The sequence below is a fragment of the Ursus maritimus genome, unplaced genomic scaffold (assembly GCF_017311325.1).
Source record: "Ursus maritimus isolate PB19 unplaced genomic scaffold, ASM1731132v1 scaffold_16, whole genome shotgun sequence".
Classification (NCBI taxonomy): domain Eukaryota; kingdom Metazoa; phylum Chordata; class Mammalia; order Carnivora; family Ursidae; genus Ursus; species Ursus maritimus.
Window position 1 is genome coordinate 4,843,401 of NW_024424008.1, and position 16,508 is coordinate 4,859,908.

A 16,508-nucleotide genomic window follows, 5' to 3' on the forward strand; every position below is an offset into this window, starting at 1 on the left:
TTACCTCTGTCTGCCTCCGGCACCCGGAGGGCTCCACCGCCTTTCCCCGCGGTGACTAAGCATGCCGCTTGGGTGTGACAGCGCGAGGTCAGCGGCCCCTGCTGGGCAAGCCTTTGGCCAAATGGGGCAAATAGCCACCTAGAGGCGAAGCGCCCTGTGAAACATGTGTGGGCACTTGGGTGTGCAGACATCTACACACCACACACACTCACACCACATTCTCTCTGACCTATTTTCACACAGCTCTGCACTGCCCAGAGAGAAAAGTCATTTGTGATTATTTGCAAATTTTTATTTGGAAACAATTTCAAACTTACAAAAAGTTGCAAAGCCAAAAACAATCCAAAGAACAGCTGTCTACCCTTCAACCGGATTATTAACGTTTTACTCCCTCTGCTGTGTCATCTGCTTTTCCCCAACACAAACACATACACACACATTTTTTTCTGAACCATCTGAGGATGAGCTCCCTATATTGTGACGCTTTACCACTAATACTTCATTGTGTATTTTCTAAGAACAGGGAGCTTTCTCTTATGTAACCAGTGTATAGATAAAAACTCCATAAATTTACATTGATAAAAAACTTTAAACTACTGTTCATGTTTCAGTTTTGTCAGTTGACCCAATAATGTCCTTTGTGACGTATTCCTCCAACATAGGACCCAGGCTAGGGTCAGGTATTGCGTTTGGTTGTTGTGTTTCTTTAGCCTCCTTTCATCTGGAACATTTCCCCAGCTTTGTCTTTCATGACATCGATATTTTTGAAGAATATAGCCTTCCATATTTTAGAAAAAACTGTTTTATTGAGGTATAATTCGCATACCATACAATTCACCCACTTAAAAGTGCACAATTCGAAGATTTTTAATGTATTCACAGAACTGTGGAAACATCACTATGTCAAATTTTAGAACATTTTCATCCCTCCAAAAGACACTTTGTATCCTTTAGAAGTCATTGCCCGTTTCCTCCCAAATTCTCCCACCCCAGGCAGCCTGTACTCTAGGTTCTGTCTCTATGGATTGGCCCATTCCGACCCTTTCAGATAACCAGGATCATACAACATATGATCTTCTACGACTGGCTTTTTTCACTTAGCATGAGGTTTTCAAGGTTCATGTGTGCTGTAGACTTCATTTCTCCTCATGGCCAAATCATATTCCATTATTTGGAATAATAGTATTTCCAAAATTATCACATTTTGTTCACCCATTCATCCGTTGATAGACTTTTGAGTATTTTAACTTTTGGCTATCATGATTACTGCTGCTCTGAGCTTTCGTTTAACAAATTTTTTGTGAGGACATATGTTTTCATTTCTCTTGGAGTAGAACTGCTGGGTCATATGGTAACTCTGTGTTTAACCTTTTGAGGAATGAACAGACTTCCAAAGTGGCTGCACCATTTTACATCCCTACCGGCCGTGTGTGAGGGGTCCAGTGTCTCCACATCCTGGCCAGCTGGCTACCTGACTCTTCAACCACAGCTCTCTCAGTGGGGGTGAAATGGCGTCTCATTGTGGTTCTGATTTGCATTTCCCTGATGGCTGATGACTGTGAGCATCTTGTCTTATGCTTCTTGGCCATTTGCTTATCTTCTTTAGAAAAATATCTGTTCATATCCTTTAGCTCACTTTTAAGTTATTCGTCTTTTTATTATTGAGCTGCAAGAGTTCTTTAAATATTCTAGCTACAAGTCTCTTGTAAGATAAACGATTTGCAAATTTTTTTCCCATTCTATGGGTTGCCTTTTCACTTTCCTGATTGTGATCTTTGAAAAGTTTTAAATTCTGTTGGTGTGCCAGTTATTTTTCAACTCCCCTCCCTTTTAAAAAGTAAAATATTCCTCACTTTGTTCGTATCTGAAGTTTCCTTATATTGAGATTGAGGCTTTGCCTTCTTGGCCTGAGTACCATATAGTTGATGTTATGTTCTTTCAGGGTATTTAGAGCCATGGGCTGTCCTTATGTCCTTTCCTGGAGATGATAATTCTGATAATCTGATCAAGGTATTGGCTGCTTTCTCTTCTGTATAATTACTAGATTTTTTTCTCCCCCATTCATGATTTTTGAAAAGATGAAATTCTCTCTTTTCTAGGCTATCTATACTCTATCAGCACATTTGAGTTCAGTGCTCTTCGAGGCACATGCTACATGGTGGGCCGACTCTGTGTCCTCATGTCTCATCAGGGACTTGGTCCCACTGACCATGAGGGCTTACGCAGTTTCCTCACTGTTTCCTTTTGGGCCCCAAGTTCACATCCTGGCTAAGCGAGTCTCTTTGTAGGCTTTTTTTGCCTGCAACCCTGACTATTGCCTCTCTGGAGTCAGAAGATGGACCTCGCCATGTCGGAAACATCAAACTTGAGATAAACATTTCTGGGGAATGTGTTATTCTGGAGTCAGCAAGATGTGCTGATGTCCTCACACATCAGGGGCTGAAGGTTGGAAATAAGGAAAGATGAAGGATTGACAGGCCTCTGTGTGTGCGTGTGTGCGTGTGTGCACTACTCCTGAACTGAAACAGGCTTAAGAGATTGGAAAAGTGCATTTCACTTTCCCTTCTCAGGAACATAAGGGTTTTCAGAGGTCTTGTGTGAGAACCCAAATCAGGTATTATGACCTTTCTTTTCTGCTTCAAGCTCTACTTGCTCTGCTCCTAGAACACATCTCACCAGAAAGCCCGTGACTAAAGGACTTTCTGTGTCAGTGAAATGCGAGACACCAGCAGAGTATGAACTCATTTAAAAATATATCTTGAATTTAGGCTGACCCCTGGGGTGGCTGCAAGGCCCAGGACAACCTCAGTCAGGTGACCAACAGCAGACATCCCCACCCATCATGTCTCCTGAGGTGGGTGAGGCCCCTGGCCAGAGATTTGCTTGCAGACTCGACGTAAGTCTCTTTCGGCTGGCACTGACATGGCCAGAGCTCTAGGGCCCCGGCTCCCTCTGTGCACCCACTGAGCTGAGTGTCTCCTGGCTCTGGGAGGCACTCAGAGCTCCGACTGTCATGTCCATCCTCTCTCCTGTCAGTGTTTCTTGCCTTATCTTCTGAATATTAAAATAAACCCAGGAGATGTAAAAAAAAAATGTATCTTGGATTTAACTTCTCAAGTCTGATGAAGTGGAAGAGAATAATGGTGATGATAATAGTTAACATTTATTGAGCGCTTACTGCATGCCAGACAGTGTTCCAAGAGTTTTCTATGAGAAACTCATTTAATCCTCACAACAACCCTATCCAGTTTATGTACCATATGAGGAAACTGAGGCACAGAGAGGTAAAGTGACTTGTGCAAGGTCACACAACTATGATGTGGCAGAGCTGGGATACAAATCCAGGTACCACAGAGGACATAAGGGGGGGTCTTGGAGAAGATGAGCATTATGAAACATACTCGTAGAGAAATCTTTCACTAAGACAAACAGAGAGAAGGTACATTAGGAATTTTGGCAGGTGGATATTGGATGACTGATGCTGCTTGAGTCGCCCCAGCTCCTCGTTGGAAAACCTGAGTGAGGGTTTACCAAGCCTCTGATACTTGCACCCACATCACCTCCAACTCCAGCTTTGGTACCTGTGTGGCTGCCGAAGGCTGCCTTCCTCAAGCCAAGTCACCTGGTCCTAACATCAGGGTTCCGGGCACATGTTCTTGCTTTATCACTGTTACCGTCTTGCCGCGTCATCCCGGCTGATATGATGGACAGGTGCCGTGCACACGCATTGGCAGTGTGTGCCGATGACCGGTGTGTGGTCACACAGCGAGCTGGCCACAGGCTGCAGAGGGCTGAGCACAGCAGGCCTGGCCAGAGCTCACCACAAACGCACACTCCAACTGCCATGCTGCCCCGCTGGCTGTGGTCACATCAGTCACACACTGCGGGGCTCTGTCCTGCCTGTGGCACAGGTCAGTTGCATTTCCTGCTCAATTTTCCTGCTTCATTTTTCTTCAACCACCAGGTGTGTATAATAAGGCAAAGCCAGCACCAAAGCTCAGATTTGAGGTAGGTTTGTGTGTCTGCTTTTTGCACTGTGTAGGGAAAAGGCAGAAAACTCCAAACTGCCTCCAAGTTATCCTTCAGTCGTAGAATAAACTGTAGGATCAGAGGATGGTCCGAGTCGGGGGTGTGGTAGCTCGTGGAGCTACACGTGCTGAAACATTTCACAAGATTACAGTTTGGGGACTCTCCCCTCATTCTTTCAACTCCTTTCCCCTCCTGTCTCAGCAATATAGAGCCAACCTAACAGGATGCCTAGACCATTACAATTACAATGAATGAATGAACGTACACGGTGTGTGGGGGGGATGTGTGGGTGTGTTTGGACATGATTCAGAGAACCGTTGATAATTTGAAAAGACCCAAATCAAGGACTTCCTGCCTGGTCATTAGTCATTAGGCCAGGCAGAGAGAAGGAAAAGATCTAAACATCCATTCTGAGGGCTGTCCTAAACAACATGCAATCAGTGTGTTGTCAAACCACAGCCCTGGTCCACCAATCTCACTGGTAACATTTCGCCTTGAATTGGGGGTGGGGGGGTGGGGGGGAATATGTGACAGAGACACACGTCTATTTCATTTTACAACCACTAGGTGGCGCCTGTTCCAAGAACCGCAAAATGGCTTGTTCACAGCTTGGACCTCTGGTCAGCCTCGGGTGAGATGAAATGTCAAGTGCTAGCTGGGTGGGTAGAGGAGCTGGCCAAGGCCAGTGCTGCCAGGGTAGGTTTGAGGAGCCAGTGCCCCGGGAGAGGCCTGGATTCATGACTGTAACGATGAGCTCACCCTACCTAAAATAGCAACTCCCTCTCACCACTTCCTACTCATCCTCTATCATTTTGCCCTTTACTTTCTCTAAACAGGTATCACACTTGACTTTACAATTTCTGTTTATTTGTGGTTTTTTTTCCTGTCTCCCTCCATAAGAATCTATGCTCCACAAGAGCAAAGACTTTATTTTGCCCACTACAGCACCACTCACTCCTACAGTACCTAGCGCTTAGTAAGCCCTCAAGAAATATGTTGGATAAATGAATGAGTGAGCGAACACATAACAAAGAACTATTAGTAACCAAGATCTGTGGTTGCATTCCCCTAATGAGATACTCTGAAAACCACGTAATGCTACGTTATTGTCATTGTTTGCAGTAGGTGAATTTGTGTCCCTTTCACTCAGCTAACACAACCTGCCTGAGAATTAGAGTGGTTTCATTTTCTGAATCTATTTGGATTCCGCTATGTTCTCTGGAAAGTGATCCCTGCTGAGTAGTTAGGTTTTTGTGGCTGTCTATCACAGGAGCAGCCTTGCTGGGCCATCAGACCCCTGAGGGTGGTCTCCTGCAGGCTGGTCAGGGTGGCCTGGAGAGAGAAGGAAGCAGGGAACCACAAATACTCAGGAAACTCAAGCTGGGTTCACAGTGCCCTGGAGTAGAAGATGCCACAGAAAGGACGCCTCACCAAGGCTTCTGATTGCCTATGGATGGGCCCCCAGTGGCTACGTCTAGGACCTGGATTCAGAGGATGGCTTGCCTAGCAAGAAGGCCATAGATAACAAGCCTCCCTGAACCTGGTGAGGAACCGCTTTACTCTTCATCTAATCCATTGGCCTCCCAAATACTGGCTAAGAGTTATGTGGACTTGGGTACGGCTCTCAGGACCCATGCTGCTGTGAGAAAGGAAGCAGAGATGCTCACAGCCCTAGTAAGAGGCATCCCTTCTAGACTGAGGAGAGGATCGAGGCTGGGCTTGGTGTGGGTGCCTGGGTTTCCCAGCGCGCAGGCCCCCCCAGCTGTCTAGCCTGCAGCAGGCAACACCCCTGGTGATGTCCCCATAAAGATCTGCCCGAGGGCAAGTGAGTCCTTGCTTTGTGCTGTTGCAGACACGATCTTTCCCAAATTACCACATGACAATTTTGAAGTCACCTGCAAACCTAAATCCAGCAAATGCCTACAGACAACACACTTAACAGCTCAGAGAATGATTCAGAGGAAGCAATTTTCCACAGTGAAGATAATCATCTGGTAGTGTGAAAAGGCAAACACTCTTTTATTAGCATTGGAAACTCAAGGGAAACGTTGCTAAATCCATAAACGCAGCACTTGAGTAAACGGCTCGAGAACAATCTCCACAGCTGGAGAGCAGGACTTGTACCGACTCCAGTTCCGCTCAGAGTCCTCCCACGGAACAAGCTCCCTTGGCGGGCAGGGGAAACTAAGCTCCGACCTCTTCCTGTTGACTTAACAATCCGCTCCTCGCGGGCTGGGCCCGTGCCGCACAGGGAATCCCAGGATCCAGAGCTCCCTGGGCGCTTTATGTGCCTACTGTGCCCGGGGGACCTCAGCTTTATGTCTCATGATTTTATTCTGTGACATTAAAATTCATATTCTAGCGCTGACCTCTTCTGGGACTTCATAAAATCAACTGCCTACCTGAACTCAGAGTTCGGATTCCCAAGCAGGTACCTCATACTTGAAACGGCCCGTCTCCTCCAGTGACCAGTTGGTCAGGCAACTAGGAGGCCTCCTCGGTGGCTGCTTTTCCTTCCCCTCCATCCAGTCCTCATGCAAGTGCTGGACTCTGCCCTAAAACAGGTCCAGAAACTTTCTGTTCTCTCGTCTCCACTCTACAACCTTAACCCAGACCACCTCATCTCCCACCTGGATGGCTGCTGGGTTGGTTGCCATAGTTAGCTAATGGCTCTCTGCCTCCATGCCTTTTTCTAAAATCTATTCATACAGTGACCAGAACTATCTCTTAAAAGCATAAATCAGACCATCCCACTCCTCTGCCTCAACCCTTCTGAAAGCTTTACAACATACTTACAATGAAACCCGAACCTCTCGTTCTCCATTCCAAAGCCTGATGTGCTCTGGCCCCTGTCCAGCCCCCTGGCCTGTCTTGTCCCACTGCCTTCTCACTGCACGGTGACCACACACACGCTGGCTCCTGCCTGCCAGCCTTTGCACTTGGCCTCCCTCTCCCTGGAGTGCTCTTTCTCTGCCTGTCCCAAGACTGGTTCCTTCTGGCCGTTTTCAGGTAGAAACGTCATTTCCCCAGAGCAGCCCTCCACAGCCTGTGATTCTAAAGCAGCAACGCAGTCATCTGTCACATCAGCCTACCGCATAACACGCTGCTAGCTGATACTTTCCGTGGTGATTGGTTTGTTCGTTGGCCATCTCCTCCCTCTAAAATGTAAGTGCCATGAGAGCAAGGGCCCTCTCTTGTCACCGTGCATCCCTGGGGCCTAGAACAGTGCCTGGCACAGAGCAGACGTTCAATACATCTTTACCGATTTAGTAGTAGCGACAGTAGCCGCAGGCAGCTAGTCCTTCACGGCATCTGCTAGGGCGGTTGGCGGGGATAGAGAGGGGGCTTAGGGAGGGCCGCAGCTGCGCAGGCTTGTACCAGGAGCACAGCTCCGGTGTGCGGGAGACCAGGTTTATGCGGCCTCCGTCCAGCCCCCAAGGCATTGCCATTCCTGGCCTTCCTGTGACACCAGCAATACAGACCCACACAACCACGAACACAAAGTTACCAATGTGCTTGGACAGGATGGCCCAGTTCTGCTCTCCCCACCCCCACATCCGGCAGGTCATTGACTCGGGTCATAGTACATTTGAATTTTCATTTTATGATTAGACTCAGAAATGTAGGCAAAGTTCTGATAGGACAAATTCCACAAGCTTATTTTGATTATTTTTAAAAATGAAGATGTTTCCATTTTTGAAAAGAAATTTGGAAATGGGTATTTAGGACCCATCCAAATAAAGAAGAAAAGTTTGATTCAGGATTTTTTTTTTTTTAAATCAATGTTGCGGATAGGTTAAAAAAAAACAACTGAAGTGAAAAGTGGGCTCAACAATAATGAAACAGCCTTTGTTTTCCTTAGAAACACTGGTTATAACCATTTTTGAGGCCTTTGTGTAGAGGGTTGTGCGTACAGAGTTAGTCTGCTACTGAAGTAACACAACACTGTAGTTGTGTGTCGTCAGTCCATCCAGGGAAATGGCAGCTTGTTGGAGAGGATTCTTTTTTTATTCACTGTAATGAGATTTTCGCCTGTGGATTTAGATCTGTAAAACTTAACTAATATTAAAAATTCCAGATTCTGTGGGGGAAAATGATTGTGAAGCCCCACCGTGCTGACCAAAGGTGACTCTGCAGGACCTGGAGGGCGGGATTTGCGTAGCTGCCCCTGGCCGTGGTGTGAAGATTAAGAGAACGAGCCCACCGCTGTGGTGCTGCTCGAGCTGAGCCAGCGTCTGACCTTGGACAGTGGGCAAGGCAGCAACATGGCGGCCTGGCCCGCGCCGGCTCCCACCTGGCCCCCGCACGCCCGTGGAGGCAAGCCCCCTGGACTCGGGGTCTGTGAGTCAGTCCTTTTCCTCCAGGTAGATGCTTCTCATCCCCCGCGGAGACCATGCCTGCCCTGAACTCTCCAGGCGCTACGCGGTGCCCAGCAGGCGTCAGAAGGACGGCCGAAGGCGCTAAAGCCAACACTGCATTTGCCGCCCCGTGGAAGCCGGCCGCGAGCTGCATGATTATGTCTGCGGAAGTGCTTAGTTTTTATCTTTTTATTTCTAATTCTTTCTGCTTTAAGTACTTTTTTTAATGACCACTGCCTGGAACCCAAGCCCCTGGCATCCAATTTAGGTCACACAGGCTGGAGAAGGCCATGGGGAAATGGTGGGTGCCTGGCGCCTGGAGGACTCTCCCTCCTTCCGTCCCTCCCTTCCTCCTTTCCTGTTCTGCCTGGTCACGGCCTGGGTGCAGAGGGCTCCCTCAGGGTGCGCTGGGCAGGAGGAAGCTGAAGGTTCAGCCGAGGCATCCCCTCCTGTGGCCTCTTTTCCACCACAGCCCCCTTGAGGAGGAGAACCAGGAAGGACAGGTGAGTCTCGCTTGAGCTGACTAGAGGCCCGCTCAGCCAGCGGGATGTACCCAAGACATCCGCCCACAGCAGTGAGACGCGGGGGCCCTCACTGCCATTCTCAGTCCACATCCACAATGCTGGGAAAGAAAAACCAAGTTCAATTTACCAAAATATCTGTATTACCTATAAAAATTGAACTCTAATGAGTCACTGCTATGGGAGGCAGCAATAGCCAACTATGTTGGCTACAGAGGCAGACGGCGGCGTCCCACCAGCCCACGGGCAGAACGTGGCACCGAGGGGCTCGAGGGCAGGCTCACTTGTATGGCCTCAAGAACCTGGACACTTTGGAACGGAGCAATCGGATGAAGGATCTTGGAAACATCTCCCGGGATTCCTGGGCTGTGTACTTGAAATAGTTCTGGGGGTGGGCCAGGACGTCAAACAGAGCCTTGATCAGTTTCTTATCCTAAAAAGAACACAGGTTTTGTTACTGGGCCAAAATACTGAAACATTCCAACATTTTGCCAATGGAACTATAACGCACCCAGCGTTGGATGGTAAGTTGATTAGCTGAGAGACACTTTGTGAAAATTGTTCCCTCTGATGTTTCTTTTCTCCAGTTTTTACTTTCCCTAATTATCTACTTTAAAAAACCATGTATTACTTTTATAAAGGAAAAGTGAATATATAAAAAAAACAAGTTTTCTTTTTCTAAACCAGATGAGATGCGACGCTGGAATTTGGGGAGTATTTATAGGGTTAGTGATATGGCGAGTGTCCGGTGATTACTTATAAGTACCTAAAATTTGGGGAACTTCAGGCTTGAAGGATAAACAAGGAGCCAAAGATCTTCAACTATCTGGAGAGTGAACATGGAAACACGATCTGCCACAGGCTTGGATTTACGATAAGCAAGTTTCCCACTCTTCCTCCGCACATTTCCAAATGTAAAAAAAAAATACAACTTCACTTGACAACGCTGAAGACAGCCACCTGAATTTTTTTTTGATTAAGTCTAGTGAAGATATAAAACTGACCTCAGCCCAGAGCAGGCTCGGTGTCTGACAGGTGACAACATGCATCAAGAGGAAAAGCGGAGCCAGGAGCGCCATGGGTGACAGGTGACTGCGGTGTCCGCCTTGGCTATGTACTCACCTTCAGTATTTCCTGATGGTTCTCAGATGCGTAGAGCCTGCCATCTCGAACTATGTCTTCGATGAGTTCCTGGTAGTCCTCTGTTGGAATAAAGGACATAATTGACATTCAGAGGTTTTCGTTCTTTCCAAACTCTCTTTCATTTTTAAATAAGGTTCTAAGGAATGTCCCTTCTGTAGCTGCTGTCAGAACAATGACCACTGTGCTACTGAGAAGGCTAGCAGAAGAGAACTTCCACAGACACCCACCACCACGTCCCCTCCCCTACCAGCCTCCGCACCCGTCTCTTCTGTTCCATCTTGCCTCAAATGAACCCTCTGTGTATCCCGTCAAGGCCCTTCCTCCACTTTGTCCACTGGCTTCATCTTCTCTCGCCAAGGCAAGGGCATTGTTCCAGTAATTCTGCCCTTTCTTTCCTACATGATGACATTTTCTCGCCCTACCGGGCCTTCCCAGCAGCATGTAAACATGCCATTATGTCTCCGATCCAGAAAAGTCCCTCTCGTGACCTCATGTCTCCCTCCAGCTTCCATCCTACATTTCTGCCTCCCTTATTGCAAAACTCCTCAAAAGAACTGTCAGCACTCCCTGTCTCTGGTCATTCCCCCTCCTGGATCCATTTCCTCACTCAGCTTCCAGGATACGACCCTCTTTGGTCTTCCTCCTCCCCCACTGGTCACTTCATCTGAGGCTCGTTTGCTTTTCTTCCTCCTCTCCCTGACCTCTTACTGTCGAAGGGACCCGGGGCTCAGTGCTTGGTTCTCATCTCTTCTGTCTATGCTCACTCCCTGCTGAGCTCATCCAGGCCTGTGGCTTTTCTCTCCTTCTCTACTTTTCTCCCTTCTACCTTCCTCCCTTTCTTCTCTCTGCCCTCGTATTATGCAAAACAATCGAGCTTCTTACCCACCAAGCAAGACTCTGCCTTCTTTTTTTTTTTTTTTTTTTTTTTTTTTTTTTGGATGGGGTGGGGGTGGGGAGAATTTGGCTGGTTGGAGAGGGAAGGAAGCTGTGTTCATTTTCTTAGCAATAATTTTTGGTCCTGACCCACACATTAAATGCAGTGCACATCACGTAAGCTGTCTCTGATTCTAAATCCTCACCTTTCAAAGTCTAGCCTATTTCCTACAGTCATAATTCAAACCAAGTGCATGCAAAACACAATCTTTCCAAATTCCAGGCTGAAAAGAATGCCTCTTTGTACGCGTATCATGTGCAACAAAGCCAAACACATCATAAGACCATCACTGCGATTGTGTGGAAGGGTTCTTGAGCAAGCTTCTCCCAGTCAAGGGCTGGTGAGTGGGAGTTCATTAGCTATTTATTAACCATTGTATAGTTCTGTCATTCCTGATTGAACACATGTGCAATCTCACTGGTACTCTATTCATGTGATATCTTCCTTTTTATTCTTTTATTCTAATGAATATAAAATATGAGTGAGCGTACTTGTTTATCTTGAGCTCCTCTCCTGCAGAGCATCTTCCTCGGAGAACTAGCTCCTTCGGCTGACGGGCGGTCACCACTAAGGGCACCACCTGCTGTGCTGTGCTCTGGTGCAGGGAGAGCGGAAGAGCTGTTTGCTGCTATACACCAAGTGCTTCTGGACCGCTGTCTTCTAAAATGATTCCCTCCATTACGGAGAACTACTGTGTTTCGTCACTTGCTACGACTGTCGTGGGAAAAGCAGTCAAGTGTTGGAGGTAAAAACTCGGGCCCTGGAGTCCCGAAGACCTCTGCAATGTTGTCCTCCTGTGACCTCCGGCCAGCTGTCTAAGTTAATCTCTATACCTGAGTGGCCTTGTCTGTAGAATCAGCAAAGAATAGTGTCTACCTCCTGGGCAACTGTGAGGAATATGCTGTGTCAGAGGCACTTAGCCATGCCTGGTACTCAGTGCACGTACTCAGTACCTGTTAGCCAGAAGAAACTCTCCCCATCCTGCAGGGGTCAGCGAACCAGTCTGTAGCAGCCTCACCTGCCCCCTCCCTTTTTCAAAGATCTATTTATGTATTTGAGAGACAGTACCAGCAGGAGGGGGAGGGCAGAGGGAGAGGGAGACAGAACCCTCAAGCGGACTCCCCTCTGAGCAAGGAGCCTAACGTGGGGCTCGATCCCAGGACCCTGAGATCATGACCTGAGCCAAAATCAAGAGTCAGCCGCTTAACTGACTGAGCCACCCAGATGCCCCAGCACCTGCCCCTTCTAAACGTGATTTGTATTCTTCTGGGCTTGGAAACCAGGTATCAAACTCGTCTGAAATACATGTTTAAAAAAAAAAAAAAGATTGACTAAGCTCTGAGTAACAACCTGCAACAGGTTTCAACTCTTTTCTTCTGTGTCACGTGTAAGACACATTCTCACGGGCCTGACCAGAGGTATGCATGATTTCCCTGGCACAAGCTGTAACTCTTAGAGAAAATGAAAACAAATCAAGAGGGTTTCGTGTGTCACAAAGGCGGAGTTAGGAACAGCCAGGCTGAAATACGTGAGTTTTAGTGATATTTATATTCTGGCGTCTCCATGTCTTTTCTGGGTCCCTCACTGATCCCAGCTAGGGGAGATTGCTGGGCGTCTGTTCTCAGGCAGGTGACGTGCTCTGTCTCTCTCTGCAGAGCCGTGTGGGAGGCACTGGTGTCCACTTAGGAGTCGGATCCTAAGAGCCCTTGTCTTGGGGGTTTGACATGGTTTCAGGCACAGACATGATAATCCTGGCGTTTGTAACATGTTCCAAATAAACTATGTGAAATGCTTTTATAAAATCCATAGAATAGTATCTTTCCAAAACACCTACTTTTGGCACTTGTCTGCCTAAAAACCTTGCACGGTTCAATGGCTCCCTGTGAGATTAGGAACACCCTTCTGAGTCTGGCACTCAGGACTCTTCACCACCTAAGTCCACACCCTTCTGATCTCGTCTCTCCCTGCTAAGCCCCATGCACCCTACCAAGTGACTCAGTCAAGCTATTAATTAGTGCCCACACATGTCAGGTACTCTACCCTGTGGCCCATATCATTCTCTCTTCCTAATGTTCTTCTCCCCGTTATAAAACAAAACATAACAAAACAATAACAACAAACAATGACTCATGTTCTTTGGAGATGCAAATCTCTTGAGATTCTGCTGTATTCTTTCCAAAAACCCATGCAAACTTAACCGGTACCCATTCTCTACTCTCACACAGAGCTCTGTACCTGGCACATTACAGTACCTATGAGCTGTGTCTCCTAGGTGACACAGCTTGCCCCATGCCTGGCACAGGAGACGCTCACTAAGTATTTGTTGGGATAGAAGGATAAATGAATAAGCTCATGAATGAACAGATGACTCGTCCCCACTGGATTATGAGGTCTTCCAGGACAAAGTCCAGTTCATTTTGTATTCCAAGTAAATGTTTGTCAACAAAGTCCCGGACTGGGAACGGCCCTAGGGCTCACATGGACCACCGCTTTACTTAACAAGAAGAAAATAAAACCAGAGAAGTCATCTGATTGGCCCCAAATCACCCAGCAAATTAGTAGCAGAGACAGGACCGGAACTTGAGTCTTTCTCCCCCTTCCTCAGGATTCCATATAATAAAAGCCACAGTCATAATTAGCTAGTATTTACTGAGCATTTACTATGTGTCAGGCACTGCACCAAGTCCTTTATGGACTATCTCACTGAACTCTCACGTTAGGTCTAATGATTATCCTCATTTACACATTAAGAAAATGAGGCTTAGATGGTGCAGCCACTCTGGAAAACAGTATGGAGGTTCCTGAAAATGTTAAAAATAGAGCTACCCTATGATCCAGCAATTGCACTGCTGGGTATTTACCCCAAAGACATAAATTTAGTGACCGAAGGGGCACCTGCACCCCAATGTTTATAGCAGCAACATCCACAATAGCCAAGCTATGGAAACAGCCCAAATGTCATCAACAGATGAATGGATAAAGAAGATGTGGTATATATATTCAAAGGAATACTACTCAGCCATCAAAAAATGAAACCTTGCCATTTGCAACAACATGGATGGAACTAGAGTGTATTATGCTAAGCAAAACAAGTCAATCAGAGAAAGACAATTATCATATGATCTCACTCATACGTGGAATTTAAAAAAACAAAACAGGATCATAGGGGAAGAGAGGAAAAAATAAAAGAAGACGAAATCAGAGAGGGAGACAAACCAAAAGAGACTCTGAATCATAGGAAGCAAACTGAGGGTTGCTGGAGGGTGGGGGGTGCGGGGATGGGGTAACTGGGTGATGGGCATTAAGGAGGGCACGTGACGTAATGAGCTCCAGGTGTTATATGCAAATGATGAGTCACTGAACTCTACCTCTGAAACTAATAATACACTAAATGTTAATTAATTGAATTTAAAATTTTTAAATGTCAAAAAAAAAAAAAAAACGAGAGAGAGAAAATGAGGCTTAGAGATGGTAATTAATTTACACAAAGTCACCGAAGACATTAGGCCAGGGCTGGCCCATGTTCTTACCCACCAAGCTATGCTCACTTGTATTTATTTTCTGAAAGATCTTTTCATCCCTGTAGACGGTGTCCCCAAATGCCTGTTTAAAATTTGGCACTTGTGAGTCAGCAGCGTCCTTTGTCCTCACCCCACCTGCCCTTTTGAGCACGTGCGCTTGTCAGCAATCCACCAGCTGGCCCAGAGGTGGGTTCAACTGAAAGCAGAGAAGCTCCTTGTGCAGGATCCAGCCCGAGCCTCACAGTGCTTACCGTCGTATGTCACGTAAGGGACCTGGAAGCCTCTGGCACTATTCCCTTCGTTGGACTTGAACTGAATCCACAGCTTCTTTGATCTGGAGGTGAAGGCGATGGGCCGTTCGTAGGTCTGGCAGGTTTCATACGTTGTCACGGAATTGGATGAAGCTGCCAAGGGAAGTTGGGGGGGCTTCAAGACTCATCCTGAGAAGGCAGACAGCCACACTCCTCTTTTCGAATACACCCTACGAGTTATGCTCAGAGCTCTTCAGGCCCAGCTCTGCCATCACAGGGGCCAAAGCCCTGGAAATCGAGAGGACTCAGCTGGTGATTGCAGGCCCCTGGGGAAGGCTCACAGAAAGGCCCAGAGCTAGAAAAACAGCAGCAGCCTGGGCCCCAGTGCTCACTGCAGGAGCTGTGGAGGGGCCCTCCAACTCCAGAGCGACCTGCTGCCATCAAGAATCACCACCACTCCCGGTGGGCTTCCTAAGACCAAGGGGGTGGGGCGGGGCCGGGCTGCTTTATGCACCTTATCTCACTTCACCCTCCAGAACCACAGGAAGTTGTGTGGTTGTTAAGTCACAACACAAACCAGAGGGTTTAAGCATTTGCCCAGGTCACAGAGTCAGTACGTGGATAAGTTTGGATTCAACCCTACACCTGATTTCGGACACTGTAACCACTAATAAGAGTGCCAACCACATTCTGGCTCCGTGTGTCACTATCACTCCCAGTGCTTTATGAATCTGAACTCGTTTATTCCTCATGCTGACTCTGTGAGGTAGCAACTATTATTATACCCATTTTAACAGACAAAGAAGCTGAGTCACAGAAAGATCCAGAATGTATGTCCAAGATCACAGAACCAACAAGAGGTGAAACTGGGTTCAGATCCAGGCAGTCTAGCTGCTGGGCCCACTCACTACACTGCCTCGAAGTAGTGTTGATGGCATGTCTCTCAATGGACACTGGGTCACACGCCAAGATGGGAGGAGGGTCCCTCCTGGCTGGACTATGACCTGAGCCTTGGTTGGTCCCAAGCCACAGGTGGCTTCCCATGGTGAAGCAAGTGTGTGGGGCAGCCCTCCATGAGCTTCACTGACTCTCTGTGACATTGTGGAAGAGGGTCCCCAGTGAGCACAGAGGGAAAGGCTGGCCAGTAGAATCACTGTCTCTGGGGTTCAGCAAGAGGCCTCAAGGTGGGGTTTTGTCTAAATTTTTGTTTCTTGTCAAACGCTATAAACTCATGTCCCATCTCTGTTCTAATATGGACGTGACACCCTAGGCTTGCTGCCCACATTTATAGCTGGGGAGCATGCCAGCAGGCTTTCCCACTGGCCTTAGAAGGGGAGAGCATGGAGGGAGGGGACGCACAGGTTTTCCGCATCACCAGGTAGTCTCCACAGTCATCTTCTATGGGCAGGAAGATCTCAGGGACCACAATCAAGATTCGGCGCTTGGGTGGTGGGTTGATGGTCCATGTACACTCGGTGTTGGCCGGGTAATTGCCTGGGTAGTTTGGGGATTCGATGTATCCGGTGAAATCTCCCAGCTCCCCTCCACATCTTCTGTCTGGAAGGGCAAATGCCATGAGTCATGAAGGCACAACACTGTCGTCACTCCGTCATGGCCACCAGCAGCTCAGCTGATGAAAACTGCTGCATCCCTATTGCCACAGAGGCATGGGGCCTGCAGATGGCACCCTCGTGGAATTAGTGTGTCCTGTAATGTTGAGGGCCCCACGGGAGCCCAACTACACTAACTCC

General features: G+C 47.6%; 1 protein-coding gene across 1 annotated transcript in view; it reads right to left on the reverse strand.

Moving 5' to 3' along the window:
- Nucleotides 1–9,028: 9,028 nt before the first annotated feature.
- Nucleotides 9,029–16,508, reverse strand: part of SCUBE2 (signal peptide, CUB domain and EGF like domain containing 2) — a 65,412-nt gene continuing 57,932 nt past the window's right edge. The window contains exons 20-23 of the mRNA XM_040631316.1: nucleotides 16,117–16,314; nucleotides 14,758–14,910; nucleotides 10,031–10,110; nucleotides 9,029–9,341 (exon numbers count right to left, since the gene is read on the reverse strand). Coding sequence (XP_040487250.1) covers nucleotides 9,189–9,341; nucleotides 10,031–10,110; nucleotides 14,758–14,910; nucleotides 16,117–16,314 — 584 coding nt within the window. The 3' untranslated portion in view covers nucleotides 9,029–9,188. The remainder of the gene's footprint in view (nucleotides 9,342–10,030; nucleotides 10,111–14,757; nucleotides 14,911–16,116; nucleotides 16,315–16,508) is intronic.